Raw genomic sequence first — 25,459 nt, forward strand, 5'->3', positions numbered from 1 at the left:
TATTTGCAGGCCATGACATCGACTGAATGTGTCGTTCTCCAAGGAATGCCTTCACTGTTTTTGCCCTATGGCACGATGCATTGTCATCTTGGAAAATTATTTCATCATCTCCAAACATCTGTTCAATTGAAGGAATGAGAAAACTGTCCAAAATGTTAATGTAAACTTGTGCATTGATAGAAGAATTAACCACAGTCATCTCCCCAGTGCCTTTGCCTGACATGCAGCCCCATATCATCAAGGACTGTGGAAATTTGGTTGTTTTCTTCAGGCAGTCCTCTTCATAAATCTCACTGGAACGGCACCAAACAAAAGTTCCAGCATCATCACCTTGTCCAATGCAGATTCTTGACTCATCACTGAAGATAACTTTCATCCAGTCATCCACAGTCCATGATTGCCATTTCCTTTAGGCGATTTCTTACGGTTCGGTCACATACATTGGCTCCAGCTTCCTCCCATTTATGCTTCATCTGTTTAGTTGTACTTTTCGGTTTTCAAGACAAATGGCCTTAAGTTCTTTGTCTTGACGCTTTGAGGTCTTTCTTGGTCTACCAGTACGCTTGGCTTTAACAACCATACCATGGCTGTTTGTATTTGGTCCATATCTTGGATACAGCTGACTGAACAGCCCACATCTTTAGCAACCATGCGTGAAGAGTTACCTTCTTCAAGAAGTTTCACAATCCTCTCTTTTGTTTCAAGAGACATTTCTCTTGTTGGAGCCATGGTTCTTGCCACTCCACTTCGTCCAGCAGCCCTCCAAGGTGTCATGACTGCAGGTGTTTTTAACTGCAGACTAACGAGCAGATCTAATCTGAGGCAGGTGTCCATTTAGGGAAAGGAAATTGACTGGGTGTGTCCTTATTTTCTATCTCCAATTTGAGTGATTCCATATTTTTTTCCTCAGAATTGAGTGATTCCATATTTTTTTTCCCCGTGCTTGCTCAATAAAAGTAACGTTTACTTTGTTTCCACAATGTTTTTTTTTATTTCTTTTAGTGTTTCTGAAAGCCAACAAGTTGCACTTTGGAATGACCTTATTATTGCATCATGTTTTTGATCTGAGTTTGTTCTACAGAATAAAATGTCTGAATGAGTGCTCATCCCAGACTGGTGATTCCATACTTTTTGCCAGGGGTTGTAATCAATCAAAGAGCAAGGATGCAGTTGAATTGCCAAACCTCTGGTGAGCATCAAATAATTAGCTTCCAGTATTTATACACATAAAGCACTGTCTGTGTTTACTGTACAATATTATGCTGCCAAACATTCTTTGTGTGAGGCTGAACCAGAAAGGCAGCATAAAAATACAGTTACTTCTCTCTGAGCCTAAAGTTTGAAGCATTTGAGCGCTCCAGCACACACTGAAAAACAAATTAGCCTGACGTAAAAAATACTCTCTCTGACGGATTATCATTGACAGAAAAATATGCAGAACACTCTATACAGTCTACACGGCCATTTTCATCAAATGAAGTGGGACGTTCCACGTAAATACTGTATGAATTACTGCCTGTTAATAGATGCTTGGTGTCTGTTTATACACTACACCCTTGTTTTCAAGCAATAGATCACATCAACTGCTGGAGTTGCAAATAATTTGTTATGGTCTTTAAGACTTTGTGTTCAGCAGATAAAGCACTATATAATGTATATACTATGCAAAAATTAGAGACCATCCTTCATTTATTTAATTTCCAGCCAAAACCTCCATTTCGTACAGCGTCAGGTTAAAAAGCAGAAAACATTTAACAGAAACTTCACAGAAGCCTCAACAACTAAATATAGCATCAACATTTTCAGTATTTAGTGCGTCTACCCTTAGCCTTTATTACGACGTTCAGTTTTTCATTAAAATCTGCAGAGATATAAAAGTTCAGTCTTAGAAGTATGTTGCATTTTCTAAACGTAAACTCATCAGTCCATAAAACCTTACTCCGCATCTTAAATGTTCAGTTTCCGTGCTCTAGAGCAATTTTCTTCTTTTTTGTCTATTTCCTTCTTGAAAGCTACACGTCCTTTCAGACTCATAGTGTTGAGTTATCTTCTCACAATGAAAGGGTGGATAGAAACACACAATTTCTTCAGACCTGAATGGAAAGAGTGGAGCTTGATTTTCTGCACTCTCTTAAAGATGAAAGCACAGTTTATCTGAAGGGGACCATAATGACAGTCACTCCCTTGGGATCAGCTTTTATTCAGAGGACACCGCTGTAAGTGGCAGCTGATGGAAAAGTTAAAGTGACAGTAGGTGCACAAGAGTGGATCTGATATTATATTTAGTTGTTAAGGCTTTTGTGTAATTTTTTTCAAATATCCTGCATGTTTCCTGCTTTTTCTGATGCTGATAAATGAATAACTTGTACTTAATAGCTGATTTGTTTGGAAATTACATAAAATAAAAGGGTCTTTTTCTTTTAGCACAGTACTGTATTTTACAGAATGTTAATATGACAAATGCAATCAAAACAGCTTTAAAATATGTTTAAAATTGGTTGATTTACTACTGCTGTTTAATTCAAAATAAAGCTAAGGATGGCTCCCTAGAAAACACTAGGGCCATACCTGAAATGATATTTCAGTTACATAAAGTCAACCTTATCCACCACATATTAGTTACATTTTCCTGAGACAGCATATTTTAAGAACTTCATTTGGGTCATTTGACTTGAATCATTCTCTAAATGTCACAGACGCAATCTAAAGACTATACAAGTGTAGATGAAGAATGGCTCGCTGACCCCAGAGTTAAAAAAAATAAATAAATTGAGGCAATATTAGCAAAAATGTTACATGTCCTGGAAAAATCCTTCTTCAATAATTCAATCTATTAATACTGTCATCATTCTGAATCACTCCTGCTGTAATTAAGCATATTCAATGACAGAAAACTACATTACCTCCATTATCCTTCTGTTTTTTAGAGAAAATGCAAACATGTCCAACAACAAAAACTACTATATTTTCAAACTAGTCACATATTTTAAATCATATGAGGTACAAATATATTAGCATGGGTATGAGCATGTGCCCACTTACCGCTGTACGCGTGAGGGTGGGGCGAATACTCCATGTTTGGGGGGGCAGCTAAAATACTTCACTCCTCCGACAGAGCCATCATTCTTCCCACTGGGCTTATCCAGCTCAATCCCCAGCCAAAAGCCTGTGGAGCGCAAATATACACTTGACACAATACATCAACACGACCAAGAAACAAGTCTGGCAAGATCTTAAATCACCAACTTATTGCTACATTAAACAAGAATTTTGACACAGAAGCAATAATGAAACCCTGCTGCAGCTTTTGGTAGAGCTTTAGGTTTTTGATAGCTGTCAATAAAAAACAATAGTGTTTACGAGTTAGAATAACTCTCACACACAGCTTGCAAATAAAAAATAATAATAATATACAAGGTTGAGTCTCCTATTCAGTAAATGTGCAGGCAAAAGGAATGACAACTGCAGTGCAGACAGACATACAGGTTGGCTCCTTACTGTTATCAAAGGAAAAAAAAAAAAAAAAAAAAAAATCAGGACACATTTTTCCACACAGTATGCTCTAACAGGCTAAGGCAGAAAATCCACTTTTCTACAGACTAAGACGAGCTGGGCACTTCTTCCATCACTCTACTCTGCTAATGCAAAAACTTTCAAGTCTGACCTCAGATAAGGACGGGGGTTTATATGAAGAGTGAGCTGTCACGCTGTAGAGCTTTACATTCTTACCTTGAAAATGAAAGAAAGAAAAAAAGAAAGAAGAAAAAGAAGATGTGTTTGCTGTTATTTTCAATAAAAATACTATCTTCCTGTTACTATATATACACACACACACACACACACACACACACACACACACACACACTTATTACTTTGGTGCAGCTTGGCTTTGAAAAAGACAACAGAAAGAAAGACAACAAGAGATCTCCCTAAGGCACTGTCTGAAGTCACAAATTGGTCATGAATTTTGTGTATATGAAGTAAAAGGCCCAGAAACACTGTAAACATACCCTACCTAGGAACACCACTTTACTTAAAAATCAGCTCAGAAGATTTTAACAGGTTAATTCTGTAATATTCAGAGCTAGGCTTTAATGTTTAGCTGCAAAGGTGCAACATGCAAAGTAAAAAATATGCTAATGGTTTCTCAGCATGACATACCACGTATATATGATGATACACACACACACACACGCTAGTGGATTATGTTTAGCATCCATCAGCATATGAAACCAGTACTCTGTGAAGAGGCTGTATTGGCCAATAACACTAGTGAATGCTATCCAGATATGTAGCTGAGTCCAGTATTAGCTACTGGAGCACAGCAGAACCCCTGCAAAAATCCTGCCCTGCTGTTTAAATACACCTTATAAAATGGCACTTAGTGATATTTTCGGAGACATTGTTCAGCTCCTTGAGATGCTCACAGTAGGGCTGTTAGTATGCTGTGTGGAGGGTGTATTTATGAAAGAATAAAAGCTTATAAAAGAATATAAGTGCTTCCAGGACAGGAAAAGAAAAAGAGTAAAAACAGCACCAACCTGTGTCAGATGTGAAGATGACATGGCCATCCTGCATGCCTATATAAGCACCATGATTTAAACATGGGGTAGACTCCCTTTCCAAACTGTCTAAGCACCTTACATGATATTGTCAACTACAATCCCAAAGCAACAAAAAAGTCACAGCTTGTCTGAGCCAACACACATAACAGCCGAGTGTTAGATAGACAATAAACAAACTGGAAAACTAAATAAAAATGAGTACGAACTTAACGTATGATTTTGTGTCCTTCGTGTTCAGAGCAGGACATAAAACTGGGGTTAGAGGCTCAATACTTTCAGAAGCAGCACAGACCTTACAATGTCTATGGTCTCTGTCTAAAATAACATACAATGTCTATGTCTAACATTAGAGAGCTGAGCAGACTGATAGCTTTCAAATCTCAATCCAAGACTGATACCAGAGTTCAATTCAGTCAGTGTTGAAGAAAAATGTGAAGAGCCATTGAATGAACCGTACCTGGGGCAAAGCTGGTCTTGCCATAGAATCGGACCACTCCTGTCCTCTGTCCCACTACGAGGACTCGCTCGCCCAGACGCACCTCTGGAACCTCACATACTGAGCTGCTGGCTGAGGGAGTCCTGCTGCGTGCTACCCCTGAGGCAAAGGAGAGCCAATCTTCATCTGTCACACTGTCATAATATCCTTTCCTCGCTACAAACACGTTGTTATTGCAATAATAATCACTCAACCAACGTCAGAAAGCATCCGTGTCGGCCACGGCTCCATTATATACAAACGCTGCTTTAAAATCATCAATAATGCCATAATCACAGTGGCAGCAGCAAAAGTGGGATGAGTGGGATGAGTGGGATAAATGCCTAAGTCACAAATTTACTTGCGACGATTTGCACTGCTGCAGATATACAGTGGTAAATGTATGTAACCCTTATCTGTGCTGCATAACACAACTGGAACGTGTTTAGTGAGGGGGAGATAAGCACTGGCATGACTGTACCAGACTGTGGGGTGCTGCTGAGGGAGCGGAGGACTGGCGGAGGAGTGGAACGGCTGTTGGGGGGCGTTCGCTCCTGCCGTGGCCGGAGGGGGCGCCTCTGTCGGGGAAGGGGGAGTGGAAGGCGTCGGCCAGGAGTCTGTCTGGAGTCCAGAGAGGAGGAAGATGTGGAACAGCTCCGTGAGAGACCACCTGGAAAGGACAGAGAAAACCATTCAAGAAAGAGTGGGTTAGAAGTTGGCTGATGGTTCAAATGAGGTGCGGAACAAAATACTGAGTGGCCACTGGCATGACTGATGTACAGCTGGGCCAAAAACCTAATTAACAGAGTTTTCCTATGTAGTTAGTCATCCACGGCATGTTTGGTGTCTAAATTTTGTGTATTTAGTTTTGAACAGCAACTATCATGTTAACGCAATGGCTCTGCAAAAAAAAATACTTTACACATTTTACATTACATTTTCCTCTTATCCCAGAAGCAGTTGCTCAGCCATGACAGGTTGGGTGTCCAAATATTGCCTGGGCAAGCCTACTGCATGATTAGTGTAGCGCTGGAGCTGTGGGGCTAATGTGGCTAAAACGTACTAAAAGTCAATAGTCACCCAAATCTTTTCGGTAAATCCATTACCAAAACGTATCTCAACCTGCTCAAGCCATACCTGTGTGAGCTATAAAATTAACAAAAGTTCATTAAGTTGCTGAATGCAGCAGGCAGGCCTTATGGAAAACAGCTGTTTGCATGCACGCATATCCTGCAGGCATATGGATGCCACAGATTTCTGTTTATATTTATTAATATAATTATAAACAAACTGTTAGACTTGGATTTTTGATAAATACCAAGTTTCTACACTTTATGCATTTTATCAGCTACACTGACATTACAGGTGCACTTTATAGTTCTACAACTACAGCACGTAGTTCATCTGTTTCCCTGCATACTTTGTGAGTCCCCTTTCACCCCGTTTTTCAATGGTCACCCACCCCCACACAAGAGCAGGCGGACCAATAAGGTAGGTGTGTAACAGAGTGGCCAGTGAGTGGACAGTGTTCTAAAAACTCCAGCAGCACTGCTGTCTGATCCACTCATACCAGTGCAACACACACCAAAACACCATCAACACCTATTTCTCCCTCCTCACCAAAGAAAAGATATAGTCTGCTTGCAAAACCTCAGTTACTTCAGAAATCCTTTCAGGAGCAGCACGTGAACAGCCAGTGTCAACAAACATCACAACAAAAGCCCTGTTCACAGGTAGAAACTCACACCGATGATTATGTTCCACATCTGTCAGTGGTGTTGAGTTTTGCAGGCTAATGTAAAGTCATAAACAAATGGGTTTACAGCCCTTCAACATCATCGCCCTCTTGTGGCCATGCAGACCTTTGGCATCAAGGGAGCTTTGGAACATATTTGCCCCTAATTTAGACTAATGAAAAGAGAAAAGCAGAACAGATGGCACCAACCCAGAAGTAGTTAAGAGTATAAAATCGATTCTGTACTCATTCTTCTACAAAATTCATGTTCCTCTGTAACAAAGACAATAACCTAATTCCATTATACTCAATGCACTCAATGTACATTCAACAAATTAACTTTATTATATTTTTCCCCATCTCTTTCATCTTTCTATACTGGCAGATCAGACAGGAAAAAGCCAAGGGAAAAAAAATAATGTCAGGTCACATTTCTCATACAATGCATTAAGTGAACTTCAAAGTCTGTGTTTGTGCTTCTGCCAAAAGTTAATGGAGCAGAATGATAGAAAAGTGTGTGTGTGTGCCTTGGCAGTCCTGGGCAGACATCTAAAAAAGGGACCTAAACCCCTCATCTACACCACTTAAAAGAGCCGGATACAGCTCAGAAGGGGGAGGCAGGCCGGAGCTCTAAGCCCTCCGAAACGCATTTGGGACAGGGTCTCATTAAGCCTTCACATTCAGGGACCTTCATGGACCAAGGAGTTCATTAATGAAACAAGTTAGAAGCTAATGCATAACTATGTGCCATGTCTTAAGGAGCACAGTGTTGCATAGGAAAGCTTGTCAGGAAAAGCTGTTTGAGCCCACCTGATTAAATGCCTTTCAGAATTCATGAACTAAATATAGTCTGTAGACCCCCCCTCCCCCTCTGGAGATTCTGATGGCCTTTGTACAGCACGTTAATTACAGCACATTTATGGCATGAAGAATAAGGTGCACGTCATTCTAAACTGAAGTTAAGATCCATTCGGTCAAAAACGTTTTCATGTTTTTTTGGAAGCAGAACGGAGGTGAGAGGAGAATAGCAGAAAGTTTTTTTAATCAGTACTGATAGACTTTCTTTTTTATCAGCGCTGCCTTTGGAGACTATGCCTGCTATGCTTCATTCTATCAAGAGAGCATTCTTTATCACGACTTCAGATAAACAGTTAATTTTTAATCAATTTGGCAGAATGGCACTCGAATTGACATTGTCTCTCCCGTGTGAATACAAAGATACACTGCCTCGCTCGGCTACTTGCAGTGAGTTAGCAGAGTATCTAGGTCATCAGCTTATTGAGCTAGACTGAGATATGCAAGTTGAGAAGTTGGTAATGTGATCACAGGTGCCAACTACAGGCGGGGCTGGGTTGTTGACCTCCCAAAACTAAAAAAAGGGGACAGTACCTCCCTAATCCTAGTGCAAAGCTTGAAAAAAAGCCATAGTACTGAAACTGCATAGCCCAGTCTAAAAACAGTTGCTACAGTGAAATTTAACAGTAGGGGATTTTAAGCATTCAAGGTTGCTACGGCAACCAGAGAACCTGTGCTGTTTTCCATACGTATGCCCTTCACTCACAGGTTTTTTTCATCCATCATGCAGCGTTGCTAAATTCAGTTTTTCTGACAAATCCAGGTAGTAAGTTGACTGACTGACTGACTGACTGACTGACTGACTGACTGACTGACTGACTGACTGACTGACTGACTGACTGACTGACTGACTGACTGACTGACTGACTGACTGACTGACTGACTGACTGACTGACTGACTGACTGACTGACTGACTGACTGACTGACTGCTTCAACCATTTCTCAATTCATAACCAAAGACTTGAGAGCTATCCGTAAAACAAATAAATAAATAATGACTTTACCCAAAAAAAAAAAACAAACAAAAAAAAAAAACACAAATTGGATACTGCAAGAAAATAATTCAAGTCAGAACTGCAGCACAAAACTTTTTGTGGACAAAAAAAAAACAAAACAAAAAAAAAACAACAGACTTTGCCTTTCTTAATAATCAACTATAGCTATGCTGCCCAATGAAAACCGCCAGGCTAGGATAATTACAATTCATGGAAGAAGTGGAGGAAGAAGAAAAACAGCATCTAAACTGTCATCATCTGTACATCCACAGTACAGAAACAATCTACTATTCACACAAGGCTTCAGCAGAATAATTAAAAAGACCATCTCTTATCACCTCCATTCCTTTCATCAGTAGCTTGCAGAAACAGAATTGCAGAATAGAATTGTGTCAAACTAAACAAACAAAAAAAAAACATGACAGATCAGATAATGATAAACAACTTCTGACTTAATGGAATAGTTGAGGAACGGAGAGGATCCAAAGAACTAGGTCGAGGTTGGCACTGCTGAGGAAGCACAGCAGCAATGAAATATAGACGAGCCAATGCAATCAAACTTCAGTGCATGTGTGAATTAGGATGACAATAACAATATTTACAGAGTGGCCCCAGAATCGTTCCGAGACACTTTCATCATAAATCAATCCTAATTGCCAGCTCAAGTCACTGAATTTACTCAATTTACCAGGTGTTGAAACTAAAGATGTTTGTGTGTGAATCAGATCTGAGGCAAATATAATTATACTGTTTAAATATTTAGTCAAAAATACATTTCAGTAACACGGCGAGACAATGACCTAGAATGCACTGCAAAGCCAAGCAAGGAGTTGAGAAGAAAGAAGCTTCTGGACTGGCCTTGCAGTCCAGAAGTCGATATGCAGTGAAGCATGCCTTTCACTTACTGAGATGAAGTCAGAAACCCTTCAACATGAACATGAATTTAAAAAGGCTCAGAAAGGCTGGTGAAGTAATATCAAAGAATGTGTGAGGGAAAACAGTAGCATGGGTCACACATGCAGCCCAGTTATAGTTAATCCACATTAACATACAGGCAACTGCAGTTATTCCTACACTAGTGAACTACTTTTCCAGCTACTTTTCCCCCCAGTAATCTTTATTTCACATTACTGAGGTCTTTTTTAAAGGGCCCTTAGCATGGAAAAAACAAATTTCCTTCCTGTTTAAAAACACACACACACACACACACACACACACACACACACACACACACACACACACACACAACCAAAATACGTTTCTATGGTTGTAACAATAGCAGAACACTTTTTTGGTTCTATATAGAACTATTTGTAATGGAAGAGCAGAAGAGCCATTTAACTATGCAAGAAAACATTTATTCACTCAAACCTTTTTTTTTTAACACTGTTCAACACTCTTAGCAAAAAAGGGTTCTATATATTTAAGCATGCCAATGGTTCTCTGAGTGTTCATGATTCTACACAGAACCACTGTCTTTACTAAAGAACCCTTAAATCTTTAAGAGTACACGGCAGTTTAGTCCCACTCATGCTGAAGGTACAAGGAGTGTTTCAGCCAGGGCTGTGGCAGTGATACAGTGTAGCCAATCAGAGAAGAGATTATATATATATATATATATATATATATATATATATATATATATATATATATATATATATATATATATATATATATATATATATACACACACACACACATACATACACACACACACACACACACACACACACTCCTGTGCAAAAGTCTTAATGCACGCAATCACATTAATTAAAATCATTTAATGTGGAAATAAGTGTGTTTGCTTGTGAAACACCATATATCATTAAAATAGATTCTAATAAACATAAATATGGTAAAAAGTAACAGCAATTGTTTTAAAAAAGTTGCGGATCTGTTGTGAGCTAGTTCGAAAAATCAAGTTTGATTCCAGATGTCGTGTTGAAATATCAGGATCGATTAGCCAAATCAGGTGTTGGATGATAAGTGGGACATACTGGTTGACACAAGGAGAGACTTTAAAATGGTTAAACTCTAAGTGTTGCCCCCATCATCAGGAGATCGCGGGTTCGATCCCTGGTGATGCTGCCACCATCTGTAGCTGGGAGTCCAAGAGAGCACAGTTGGCCTCGCTCTCTGGGTGGGCAGGATGGCCCAGCTTCTTCACCATCACTCAGTGTGATGCTAGTCAGCACAGCTGTCTGTTCGCTGACGTAGCAGATCTGCCGGCTGGTGCTTTCCTCCAAAGGTTCAGCTGTCCAATTACGTTGCGTGAGCGGCAGTTCAAAAAGATGCGGTGGCGCTTCACAAGTCTTGGAGCAAGCCTGTGCTAGCCTTCACCATCCTAGCATTGACAGCATTGTGTGATTGGCGGAGTCCTAACTAGCAGGTGGAATTGGAGAGAAAATTGGGTAAAAATGAAGAAAAAAAAAGTGTTAAACAAACACAATGACATGCATTATCACTATGTAGTGTATTAATGTCATTTATATTAATTGTAATATTAGTGTGTTTGCAAAATATAGCTTTTTAAATATCATGTTCTTTGGTATCTACAACTTTTGCACAATCTTAGATTACATTACATTACATTTAGCAGACGCTTTTATCCAAAGCGACTTACAAATAATGTGGTACATAGAACAAACATAGTCAGGCCTTAAAGGAGACCAAAGGGTAATAGCGGGGTAGAGAAGGGAAGGAGGGCAAGAAAGAGATGAGGTTGGTAGTGGTTAGAAGCACAAGAACAATAAAGGCTATTTAATTTTAAGATATAAAGAGAAGTTGAAAATGGTCTTGTGAAAAACGAATGATGACTGTTTTTGATAGACCCCAGAGGAAGACCAAGTAAAATAGGGTATGGGCCCTTTAATATGAACGCATAAATACACGAGACAGCAGAAGCGAACCTCAAACATTAATGCTTTAGCTGCCATGCAAGCATATCTTAACATTTTTCAGATTTCAGTGAACAGTGTTATCGGTCCCAATTGCACACTGTTGTCATCAGACACGGCCACCTCCACTGCAACCGGCTACAGTACCTGTCTTAACACCCGAAAGCTCATCCAGGCCATCTGCAAGCGCTGGTAAGGACTTTGCCTTTACAGATCCTAAACCTTCAGTCGACCACACAGAGAGATGGAGCCGCACACAAAGAGAAGAAAAAAAAAAATGAAAGTGTATGAGAGCAGAAACAGAACAGGGCAGAGACAAAGCAAGGTCATGCAATACTGGGAATAAATATTGAAAGAGACAGTGGGAGAGATGAGAGGAAAAGAAAGGTTATGAATTGAAGCAAAAACATAGGTGGAGAGAGAGAGCGAGGAAAAGAGGGGATGGGAAGGTGGAGGCAGATAATGAAACAGGAAAGGCAGGCTGGTGAACACAGCTGATTGTGAATTGTCTGTGAGAGCACACATGTGGGTGTTTCTGCTGAGAAACACCTGAAAAGATCAGCTGAGAGGGCACTTCTCCACTTCACTACCAATCTAAACCTACCCACCTCAAACACATACACCACTACAGGTGTTCTACAGGGTCAGCTTTCAGAAAACAAAACTGCGGTTGTACTCTATTTTTATTCTATTTTATCATGTTTTAAAATGGGTTTATTTATTCAGAGAAGTATGTGGCTGGCTTAGTCAGATTTGTGCTTGATTCAGTTAGTAAAAGAACAAAAAATGTAGATGCACAATAAATAAACAATATTTTATGTTCCACAATATAATTTATGTTTGCACACCTTGTTACAAAGAAGTCAAAAGACATTCAAACTTTCTCTGCTCCTTTATCTAATAGTGGTGGTTGGCTAGTGTAGTGGTTAACACCTTTGCCTTCTACACTGTAGACTGGGGTTCAATCCCCGACCAGGGCAAGCACCCTACACTATACCAATAAGGGTCCTTGGGCAACACCACCTTGGCCTACCTGTGTAAAATGATCAAATTGTAAGTTGCTCTGGATAAGAGCGTCAGCCAAATGCTGTAAATGTAATAGCCATGTGAGGGAAATTATGCGACTGAACTTTGTCACTATACAGGGTGATTCAAAACCATTCATCTGACATCAAAGCACCATACTTTTACAGGCCTAGAACCCAATCACATACCAATTGAAAGAGAGGGGTCATAGACTTTCTGACTGTCACCAAGATGGCTCACTTCAGTCTGGGGGGAGATGGCAACCCTGAGCATCACCCTGTGTGTGTGCGTGTGAATGTGTGTGTGTGTGTGTGTGTGTGTGTGTAATATATATATATATATATATATATATATATCCCCATCCATCCATTTTCTAAGCCGCTTCTCCATCAGGGCCGCGCGGGGGTGCTGGAGCCTATCCCAGCAGTCTTCGGGCGGAAGGCAGGATACACCCTGGACAGGTCGCCAGTCCATCACAGGGCATATATATATATATATATATATATATATATATATATATATATATATATATATATATATATATATATATATATATATATATATATATATATATACACACACACACACACACATACATACACACATACATACACACATACATACATACATACACACACACACACACACACACACACACACACACACAGGAAAAGTAAGTCAATGGAACCAGACTTTTTTTCCAAGCCCTTTTGGGCCATTGCTTTCAGTCCATTCATCATTTATACATAGTATAAAGGGCAACAGTTATGTTCAAATTATGTAAAAAAACTGAAAAAATGCCACAAATTGAGATACAAGGTTTTGTCCAGAGAGCAGCAATATGTAAGTACATTTAGGAAAGTTTGTACTTTACTGAAGTATTGCTGATCACATTACTTGGTTACATTGTAATTAAGATCTTTAAAGTATTTGTTAGAAAAAGGTCATGATTATTCTCTTTCTGTAAATTTTCTCTTGCCAATCAGTCTAATGTATTTTAATTAAAGTGGAATTCCACCATATTTTTTAAAGTTTCCACATAGATAAATGGTTAAGCTATAAAGTCATTCGGAATGCTTTGATATTAAATGCTGCTTTCTAGAGAACTTGTTTGAATAGTTCACAACAGTGCAAGAATGAGACATTTGAAGAGTTTAATGCTAAAAAAGCTACCTGACAAAAAGTTATTACACGAAAGAGTTATGAATATTCATACTTTCAGTAAAGCTTCCTCTACATTTCACACCTTAGCTAACAGAAATGAACAATACAGCTGTATGCAAAAGTTTGGGTACATAAAATATAAAATGTGTCATTACTTCTGCACAGGCCACAATTTGTTTTATGTTAAAATCTTTTAACTCAGTTGCTCTTTTGCTCATTATTAAAGAAAGCCAGCTGTTTTTACATTGCATGATCACTTCATTACAATAAAAAAAGGTCTAAAAACCAACTAAAAGAAAATCTTGTCATTTTCTTTAAAATTAGGAATGTTTTCTTCTACCATAAACTTAACATTTTTGAAACTGACAATGTCCTTAGTTTTGATACTTATTGTTTGTAAACCCAGATCTAATGTAGCTCTTCAAATAAACTACATTTACCTTTCATCAGGAAAAATTAACATCTAATATGGCCAAAAAACATAGTAAAGACTGGTAAAATATTCCATAGCTCCAGCCTTGTAACGTGGCTCTGATTCTTAGCTTCGCTGTTCATTTGCCATCTCATGCTCTAACAAATACAGGCAACGAGAGTCAGGAGAAATTGATTGTGGGAGCTGTTTGGAGGAACTGTGGTGCTGCATGACTAGCATCTGAATAACGAGGTAAAATGTGCCACGTCGTGATTACACAATTAAGAGAAATATTCAATCACGTAAACATAAAACTCATTATACTCATTATTTAGCAGGAAATTAAAAATAAATAAATAAATAAACGCCATCACTCAGCATCTTTGGAACGAGTCTAGAAAAGATGTTTTAATGGATGAAACTACTATGTTGGAAACTGTTCTGCTTCTGATGAATGGTCTTAAAAGCGTAAGAGATTTTATCACAAAAACTAAATCTTTTCCTGGCTACAGTCATTATATTCCTATGTGTAAAGCAAATAAGTAATCCTTTGGCAGTCACATGTTACAATAATAAAAGGGTGTTGATTGCACTTTTCAAAAGTCAGAGATCATCATTCATTATTTCGAGGTATGCTGACGCCCACCCTCATAGATCTTCCATTAAGGATGCTCCACAGGTTCTCAGTAGGATTGAGGTCAGGGGACGATGGTGGCCAAGCCATGATTTTTTTTTTCTCCTTTTATGCCCATAGCAACCAAGAAGTAAATGGTGTTTTAGCAGCAAGGGATGGTGTATGATCTTATTTTGGAAGGCATGTTTCTTCTTTTTCTACCATGGCAGAATGCTTGGAAAGGAACTCTACATATCTTGCAGAGGTCATTTTAATACGCTCAGGGACCGTAAAGGGTTCTACCATCTCACTTCCCAATATTCCAGCCCAAATTATTACTCCTCCACTTCTTTGCTGATGTTACAGTCTTGTTAGACCAGGATGGAACTCTAGAACTCCATCCATCTGGACCATCTAGCGTTGCCTGGCATTTATCAGTGAATTAAACATTTTGAAAAATAGGCTTTATGGGTTTTTAAACCCACAGCAAACATTTTTTTTGTGTGAGTTTTGCTTAGGGGTGGCCGAAATAGAGCTTTACGTTCAACTATCAGCTTGTGGAGGATCCTGCATCAAGAGGTTCTTGAGACTCCATGCCATCAGCTTGGGAATTAAATAAATTAATGGGGGTCTCTGAGTTTTGCACAGTACTGCAGAAGAGTCAAATGGCAGCGAATCTAGTATGTGTGAATTAGGGACGATATAAAATTTCAACTTGATATTTACAGAACAGAGAGTTCCCAGGGTCATACCAACGCAATTTCATCGTAAAATCATTCTTAATTGTCAGCTGAAGTCTTTCAAATGACCTGAGAATAACTGATATATTGTAAATGTCAAAGTTAGGTAACCTACTTTTATGAAACTGAAGTAGGAACATGGAATGGCCTCCTTTTTAATATCACTCCTGTACTGGAAAAAATTATAAGGGTAAAAAGAGCAAATATAAATAGTGCACATAATCAACCTGTCACCCATCATCAGCCTAGACATTAATATTCTTTTTAATTACACCACCGTAATAAGAAAGGTGTTAACTGGTGTAACTTCATTCTAAGCGTTTTTTTTCCGTCTTATAAAGAAAGCATATGGAATATTTACAACACATGATAACAGCCTGTAAACTCTATTATCATACACACAGGCTTGTCTTATTAATGACTGCTGTTTTCATTTGTAACAATAAACAAACAAATGAGGGGACTTCAACTATTGCTGTCAAATCAATTACTGAAAGTATAAAAATATGGTAGCTAAGCAGCTGTGATTGAAGATTCAGCCTCTATACATGTTCATATCTTGTGTGGAATATGAGGTTTTTGGAGATTAGATGATACACTATGTCATATATTCAGCTATTTCACTATGCATCCACGGACATTCAATCACACACACACACACACACACACACACACACACACACACACACACACACACACACAGTGGTATAATTTAAATAAAAAAAACCAAAAAAAAAAAAAAACACTGCTAACAGAATGCAACACCATGCTGCAGCCACACAGGCCTACGATAACTATGCCCAATTCTAAGGGTAGGCTAGAGGGGCACTGTGCTGTGGAGGGATGGAGCATCCAATACCTTTGAGTTAAACTGTCGAGTTTGTGATCAAGAAGTAATCATCCAACATCAGTACCGGACCTCCCTAATGCTTCTCTGGCAGAATGCGATCAAATCCTAACAACAACCGACGACGACGACGACGACGACGACGACGACGACGACAACAACAACGACATTTATATAGCACCTTTCACAAACCCAAGGTCGCGTCACATAGCATGGACAAAATAAATAAAGTAAAAGGAAGACATATTTAACATTTTTTCTAGTTATTATTGATATTATCATGTAAATTGGTGACACTGACCATATTATAAAGCATCTGAACACTTGGCCCTTCCACTGAAGCTTGTGTTCAGATGACTCAGGTGGATCTGAAATTTAAACTTTAAACAGAGCTCTGATACACTATATTGCTATACTATACTGCCTTCACACACACATGAACTTGAGTGACATCCCATTCTTAATCCATAGGGTTTAATATGATGTCAGCCAACCTATAACAGCTTCAACCCTTCTGGGAAGGCTTTCCACAATCTTTAGATTAGAGTGTGTTTATGGGAATTTTGACAATTCTTCTGGAAGTGCATTTGTGAGGTCAGACACTGATGTTGGACGAGAAAGCCTGGCTCGCAGTCTCCGCTCTAATTCATCCCAAAAGTGTTCTATCGGGTTGAGGACTCTGTGCAGGCCAATCAAATTCTTCCACACCCAACTTCCTTAATGATGCCCTTATGGACCTTGCTTTGTGCACTGGTGCACAGTCATGTTGGAACAGGAAGGGATGTCCCCAAACTGTTCCCACAAAGTTGGGAGCGTGAAATGTCCACAATCTCTTGGTCTACTGAAGCATTAAGTGTTCCTTTCACTGGAACTAAGGGTCCAAGCCCAACTCCTGAAAAACAACCTCACACAATAATCCCCCCTCCACCAAACGTTACACTTGGCATAATGCAGACAAACAAGTACTGTTCTCCTGGCTCTAGAGTCCAGTGGTGGCGCTTTGCATGACCGCATTCATTTGCATTGCACTTGGTGATGTCAGGTTTGGATGCAGCTGCTCAGCCATGGGAACCCATTCCATGAAGCTCTCTACATTGTTCTTGAGCTAATCTGAAGGGCACATGAAGTTTGGAGACCTGTAGCAATTGACTCTGCAGAAAGTTGGCAACCTCTGTGCACTACACATCTCAGCATCCGCTGACCTCGCGCTGTCATTTTACATGGCCTACAATTACATGGCTGAGTTGCTGTCGCTCTCAATCGTTTCCACTTTGTTATAATATAGAAGCAGTCTGCAGGCCTAGGTGCTTTGTTTTATACACCTGTTGCCATGGAAGTAATTGGAACACCTGAATTCAATTAGCTGGATGGGTGAGTGAATACTTTTGGCAATATAATGTATGTCCTTTCTTGTTTTTTTTTTATTTTTTTTTTTTTTATGAGTTGCGTTTCCAGACCATGTGGTCTAAGGCCATGTTCACAATGCAGGAAAAAGGCCCCAATATTCTCTTTTCTTAAATTGACAAAAATGTGTCTTCTGTGTGACTGAACAGCAAAAAACACATCTGACAGTTTCGCTTTCATATGCTGAACTGAAGTCTAACCAGTCAGATTAGAATTCATGTGACATCAATTTAACCACTTTTATTATCATTTTACACATGCAAGAACAGGCCCTATGCTTCGCATGTTTTTCTCTGTTGAGGACGAATAGGACAAGTGCAGGCAATTTAAACAAATAAGTATGATGCTGACTAATGAGATGAATCATCCTAACACCTACTCAAAATCCTATTTACTTCAAGAATATTTAAAAAGGGAGAGAAATATAAAAGAATTAAAGACGTTTCACACAGATCAAGTCTATGAATCCAGTACACACACACACACACACACACACATATATATGTTATATATATATATATATATATATATATATATATATATATAAATATAAACATGGTTTAAGCAAGTCATCCCTTCATGGTGAAACTGAGCTTCCTTTTCTCTGTTTGGTCAGCTTCCACAAATAAAATTCACAATTTCTAACCTTTTTTGTAAAAGTTGTCCAGTGTAGCTGTTTTGGTGATGCTATTTGTCCATCAAGCTTAAAGTATAAGTTTGCACAAGTCAGACTTCAATGTCATGTGAAAGGAGCCTATTAATCATAAGGAACTACAGAAGACAGCGGTGTCTGCTGGATGAGTATGCAGGGTGGATTGTGATCTTCTGCACATGGAGGTCAGTTCAGATTTATTCAACTTAAAGGGGCTGGTTCAATTACAAAACAATTTCTAGGTCATTATTCACATTTAAGTGAATTGGATCAGAAATTTAAACCTGTGCTACTCATCTGTTGCAAAAAGTTGTGGAGTCCATGCTTTGAGTTAAGGGGCATGCTGTCAATAAGGCAAAAGGGGACCAGAATACAGAAAAAAGATTATGTTAATGACCAAAGAACAACATCAAACTTGAGCAGTAAATTGGAAATGGGTCACTTTTTACTTGCAGTCTACCTAAATGTCTGTAACAGCTCATACATGTAGGTGTGTAACAACTGTGACATTTCAGTCGGACAACAAAGCTAGAGCCTGACATGGTAAGCGTGCATGAAGTCATCCCAATCAGAAAAGCCGATCACATAAGAGATCACTGTAAATGCATTTGAGACACAAAGCCTACGTTCAGACCGCAGGTAAAAGTGGTTTAGATTTACTGTCCAAATCTGATTTTTGCTGTGGTCATTCACATTATCTTTTGAAAGTTCCTGACACCTGACATCATATCTGTCTGAGCACATCAGGCCCTGAACTGACCAGCATGCACAAAAGAACTTTGATCCACCCATCAGCAAATTCAGTTGACCTCTAGAAGACCAGAAGGCTCCTTTGACATGTGTGAACTGCTACTTAAAACTTGTAGCAGACACCAAATCAGATCAGGTTGAACAAAGTTTTGCAAAATAAATAAATAAATAAGTCATGAAGAAAGGGGAAAAACAGTGATATATGCTGGATAAATAGACATGATCTTCTTGTGACTCCTTTGCTTCTCTCTTTTTGCAAACCACCCTTGAAGTAAACTTGATTTTGAATAGCTGTAGTTTGATTTCTCTTGTTGAAAAGCGCCATGTTTACTTGTTTACATTGCTTGTGCTTGTCTCGCTTCTCCAAAATGAAAGACGTGAAGCATCACTATAGTAAAGGGCATTTCTGTGCCACTGCTGTTCCCGTGCACAAAATTATGAAAGGACAAAAATAATAAAAGTTGTATGAATTCAGGAATTCTGTTCTGACTGCTCAGAGGTTGCACTGCTGCGTCACTGGATACGCACCGTTTCTCAGTTCCACATATGAAAGCAGAACTGAAATGGTCAGATTCAATATGTTTTTTGCTGTCTCTCACTCACACTCACGCAGAAAATCTGTGCTGTAAGGGCTCAGATTTGGGCCACTTTTCCCTGCAGCGTGAATGTAGCCACAGAAATGCCAGGAGTAAACAGCTATATGTCTTGCTGTCCACTTGTGATCAGGTCACTCAAGCCAGATGTTAACGCCAAGTAAGAGCAAGGCCTTAAATGTCAACGGCAAAGAAAGCAAAGTGTTTTTAAATCACTTGATCTTAGGTAATCTACAAGAAATGCTAGATTGCCTCAATCAGCACCTTTAGCATTCTTTGATGATTGATTATAATTAATTAGTAAAAATAAATAAATAAAATATTTGCGTATGTTTTGCATAGGTGGTATAGTTGTATAGGGGGGCCCACTGTAAAATGTACATCATTCTTTTGATCGAGCCACCTCACTAATGGAAGAGCTCACAGTCAGCCGGTCTGCCTGTTTGTTTACTTATTTATTTATCTTAAAGGGGCTGGTTTAATTACAAAAGGTGTGCCTTCTCATACAAAACATTAATTAAACTGCAAGAGTAATTTGTAATTTCATCCTCCGGCACAAAAAATTATCCTCCCCTAATGGTGCACTTAATAAATCAGAGCCATAGTTCGCAAAGTGGTGACGCAGTGGGAAGAAAACACACACACACACACACACACACACACACACACACACACACACACACACACACACACACACACACCTCATACTCTCTGTAATAAACTGCTGCTAAGGTATTTAGATAGCCAGAGCCAGTGAAACTGCTCAGTATCACATCTCACTAGACAATGCATCAAAGGGCTAAGTGAAGGTCCACCAATCCACAGTCCACCAAAAAAGGGCTTATTTTGCAGACCAGAGGATCTTCCTTCACTGCTGATGGGCATTAATGCAGGCCGTTTAGGGCATTGTGCCACTGGAGCACTGTAAAATAACACCATGTTGTTTGGATCCTGTCATTAAGCAGCAATTTGGTGCTCGTAGGTGCGTCACAGTTTTGCAGTCACGCAGACCCAGTGACTCACAAACACCTGAAGGGTCCTTTTCTGCCTGGTCCTGCGTAAGAGTGAACCATAATGTGCACAGAGGGGCCATGACTCAACCCAGTTTCCTCAATACACAGCAAAGAAGTGAGGAGAGGAAATGAAAAATGAAGGGGAGATGGCTGATGGCCTTAAAGGCAAGTGTCCACAGAAAGACAAGTGCAGCTTAGGAGAGAAAGAGAAAGAAACAGAGAAAACACAGGGCGAGGTATAATACTGCTTTCAAGGCCTAATCACACAACAGCACAGATTATTTACATATAAAAAAATTAATTGCTTTCTGACAATTTGTTTGTGATGGGTAGTGTTAATCTTTTGTTTGATGTGACAAATAATGTTAATCCTTTGCTTGATGTAATGAATAATGTTAATCGAGCGCTAATAAATATATCAAAATATGGCAAAAAATTACTAAGGAACATTCAAGAAAGTTTTTCCTACTGGAAGTTAGGAGGAAGCACTTCTGAAAATAACGAAAAAAAAAAAAGATTTAAATATAGTATTGAAAAAATTATGATCAAAACATTCAAATAATCATGAAAGTTAAAAAAAAAAGTAAATTTGAATGTTTTATATGCAAATTTGCTTCTCTCATACTGAAGATGAGACGTCTGAATCCGATAACTCCACCAGAGGGAAGCACAGAAAGCGCGTCTTATGTTTGGATCTGAGATTCTTATTAATTTAGTCTAAAAAGGCAAGCACAGAAAGTCTACAGCAGCCGGCTAAAGGCTACCTCATGCCAGACGAGAAGCACCACAAAAAAGCAGAGCTAAACAACAAACTCAAGCTCATTTTAGATTTTACACCCTACAGCTTTCAGAGTAATTTAGTGAATAAATTAGGTTTGGTATCAGTGGACTAACCTGCTGTTTTCAAGCTGAAAGTTTTGAGGTGAAATACGATGTGACTAGACTAGTAAAGTTAGCTGAGGTAAAAACAATCACTTCCACAACACACACTTATCTGTTTACCTTAAAGACTTTAGATTGATACCTTTCTCTGTGTAATGCTCAAGAGTAACGTCACAACGGAATTGTGGTCTAGGTCTGTATTTCATACAGTACAGCAATAATAAGATGCTGAATGCCGTTACAGCCTTTAGTGACAGTGGCCTGATGGGTCCATGCAGCCTTAAAAAAATCTTATCCTTTAATTTTATTTTATTTTTGGGTTGGTGAGATCATTAAATTTGACTGAAATGCCCACCCCCTTTTCAAAACAGTGTACCACCAATTTTTTTGAGAAACCACAAAACTCAAAAGAGCAACTTTGTTCCATTCACGCTTAATGTCAGACATTTAATTTGTGCAAATATTGCCTTCGATTATGATTTTATTGATTTATTTGAATATTAAGAAAACATGCTGCAGAGCGCTTTATATGAAGCAGTGCAGGTTTAGAAGTAGTTTCACTGTTTTATAAGATCACTGTTTTGCACAAGAACATGCTATGTTGCAATATTTTGTTTTAAATTACAATTTGTACTCATTTGAGCCAAAATCAAACTGTTTAATATATAATCAGAGCTCTGTAGAACCAAAACATTTTGACAGCATACTAATAATTAAATTGAAACCTGACCTCAGAACTAAAAATCACAGCAAGCCTGAAAATATACTTCATTACACCCCTAAGACACATTGCTATTTTTTCATTTACTGCTTTTTCATTTGCTGAACTGTACGTAATAACCACTCATGCTGATACAAATGTTTGCTGTTTTAATCACTTCTAAGGCCTCCTTGTGCATTTATTAGACTGCATATCATTCATACGAGTAAAAACTTCAAGCTGGATATTTTCAAATAACTGTGAAGAAATTTCATTCCACAAAAGCACATAAAAAACAATTATTATAACAGTGTGTGTATTGCAAACATCAATATTACTTGTCAATAAGGTACTTCAGGGCTAGCATCATCCAGGTACTCATTCTGGTTGAGTACTGTGTGTATATTGCTGAAAGAGACAAAGCTAAAGAGGAAGGAAGAAAGCAAGGAAATAAATATAACAGCAATGCCTTTAAGCTTCTTCATAATACCAGTGTCATCGTACAGGGCAATTGAGACCCATACGTCTGCATTTAACAGCAGACCACTATTAAGCTCTGCAGGAAAATTCGATACAAGTGTGTGCCCCAGAGAGCTTAGAAAAACAGATCATAGAAAAACAAGTCCATATCCATCTGGTGTAAATCTCCAACTCACTCAATACACACACACACACACAGGGTGGAAATGGAGTAAATGAATGTGGTCGCCCACACACACATACAGCTGCAGGGGACCTCAGAGGGGCCAAGGATGTGCAGAGAAGGTGTGATAGGTTGTTGTTCATCAGCATTAAGACAGTAATGGCAGAGGGCAGGGTGCACAGCCTCTGAGAAATGGAAGCTCCTGCAGGGCAACACATACCAGCCAGATGCTAAAAATGCAAAACTGAAAACTGTGTGCTGGTTCTACAGGTTTCATTTTTAAAATAGAAAGGGTAAAACTATTTCTTTTCAGTTTAGAGCAAGCCTTACACACACACACACACACACACACACACACACACACACACACACACACAGATTGACCATTTTATCAGCTCCACTTACTATACAACCAAAAATATCAACATCCTATGACCACTGATGAAGGACTAGAGGATGACGAACCCAAAGTGTGCAACAGCAGATGAGCTATCATCTCCGACTTTACATCTACAAGGTGGACTGACAAGGTAGGTGTGTCTAATAGAGTGGACAGTGAGTGGACAGTGTTTAAAAGCTCAAGCAACACTGCTGTGTCTGATCCACTCGTACCAGCACAATACACACTAACACACCACCAACAGGTCAGTGTTACTGCAGTGCTGAGAATGAGCCACTACCCAAATAGTACCTGCTCTCTGGGGGTCCTGATCATTGATGAACAGGAAGAAAGTGGGGCTAACAAAGCATGCAGAGAAACAGATGGACTACAATCTGTCTTTGTAGAACTACAAAGTGCACCTACAGTGCCTTCCACAAATTTTGGCACCCCTGGTAAACATGAGCAAAACAGGCTGTAAAACATTCTTCATTGCTTTTCCTTTTGATCTGTCACTCAAAATGCTATCAACAATCTAACCTTTGTTTGAATTATAATGATGGAGTGAAAAAAAAACTAAATCATACCATGAAGTACATTTTTTTCTCAAATCTGTGTGTGCTACAATTGTTGGCACCCCTTCATTTAGTACTTTGTGAAGCCTCCCTTTGCGAAGATCACAGCTCTGAATCTTCTCCAATAACGCTTAATGAGGCTGGAGAACATATGGCAAAGGATCTGAGACCATACCTCCATACAGAGTCTCTCCAGAACCTAAAGATTTGGAGGTTCACACTTGACTCTCCTCTTCAGCTCATCCCACAGGTTTTCTATGGGGTTTTGGTCTGGGGACTGGGGTGGTCATGGCACCTTGATTCTGTGGTCAGTGAATCACGTTCATGTTGATTTTGAGGTGTGCTTTGGATCACTGTCCTGCTGGAAGATCCAACCATGGCCCAAACTGTAGGTGCCTAAGTTTGTTGGTCCTTGACCACACAGGTTTTCTTCTGGCAACCTTCATAAGCAACATGTGGTTATGTAGGTGACTCACTGCTGTTTGGAGGAAGATCTGATCCAAAAACCTAATCCAATGTGTGTGATTCCCAACAGGGATCCTTGGAGATTCTTTGGCCACTCAAACCATCCTTCTCACTGCATATGAGGTCAGTGTAGACATATGTCATCTTCCTGGCAGATTCTTAACACCTCAAGCTGCTTTAAACTACTTCGTTGTTGCCCTAAAAGTAGAAATGTTTTTTTTTTTTCCTCACAGCTGTTAAGCTATTATCTTACAGTCTTATTTTTTCCTGAATTTCGTGATTTGTGCATCTTAACAACTTTTCGCTGCACATCATTCTCTGTCGCTGTATTCTCTGGTCTTTCGTATAGTGATGAATGACTGAGGGCATTTCGTTTGAGTGTCACCTCATAGTTATACCCCCAGTAAAAGAGCAAGTCCTGGCTGACCCTTTAAGTGTTCCTAATCACTCAGATTCATAAAATATGAATGGGGAAATGCTTAAGTTAGATTTCACTTATAAGAATTTGAAGGAGTGCCAACAATTGTGGCACACATAGATTTGAGAAAAATATTTATTTCATGATTTAGTTTGTTACTTTCAGTCTTTCTGCTTCAAAATATATATATTATTTGAATAAAAGATCAAAATAATCAGCAATAAAGAGTTTATTTACAGCTCATTTTGCCCTCCAGTCTGGCTGAATTAGAGCAATACGGTGGCCAAAACTCCTCCAAAGCGATGTGAAGGACTCATTCAGTTGCAGTTGTTGCTGCTAAAGGCGGAACAACAAGTTATGAAATGATTATTTAAAAATGGTCTTTTGTCTCCTCATGTTCTTCTTGCCTTATATTACATCTGTATTAGGATATTAAGATCTGAAATACTTTGTCATGACTCTGTGTTTGTGTATAGAGTTTGTGTTTCAGCAAAGGAGATAAAATAGCTGTCTATTCTGTATATAAGACTGCAGAAATACCAGTTAAATGCCTTATTTTTCCTCGATTTCCTCCCTCAGTCCAAAGACATGCAGTCAGGCCAACTGGAGATACTAAACCACTCCTAGGAGTGAGTGTGTGTAAGTGTATATGTCTGACCT

At 39.0% G+C, this 25,459-nt stretch overlaps 1 protein-coding gene across 4 annotated transcripts in view; it reads right to left on the minus strand.

Moving 5' to 3' along the window:
* The window catches only part of zgc:103755 (uncharacterized protein LOC449988 homolog), a 66,613-nt gene that overhangs the window by 8,148 nt on the left and 33,006 nt on the right, over window positions 1-25,459 (minus strand). For 2 of the 4 annotated variants that reach the window (XM_017690774.2, XM_017690773.2), the window contains exons 10-13: window positions 11,671-11,745; window positions 5,522-5,710; window positions 5,023-5,160; window positions 3,043-3,166 (exon numbers count right to left, since the gene is read on the minus strand). In XM_017690774.2, the coding sequence (XP_017546263.2) occupies window positions 3,043-3,166; window positions 5,023-5,160; window positions 5,522-5,710; window positions 11,671-11,745 (526 nt within the window). Of the gene's footprint in view, window positions 1-3,042; window positions 3,167-5,022; window positions 5,161-5,521; window positions 5,711-10,915; window positions 11,005-11,670; window positions 11,746-25,459 lie in introns of those variants that run through there. The other 2 variants (XM_017690775.2, XM_037542078.1) reach the window with 2 other exon arrangements.

The sequence above is a fragment of the Pygocentrus nattereri genome, chromosome 10, assembly GCF_015220715.1.
Source record: "Pygocentrus nattereri isolate fPygNat1 chromosome 10, fPygNat1.pri, whole genome shotgun sequence".
Lineage (NCBI taxonomy): Eukaryota > Metazoa > Chordata > Actinopteri > Characiformes > Serrasalmidae > Pygocentrus > Pygocentrus nattereri.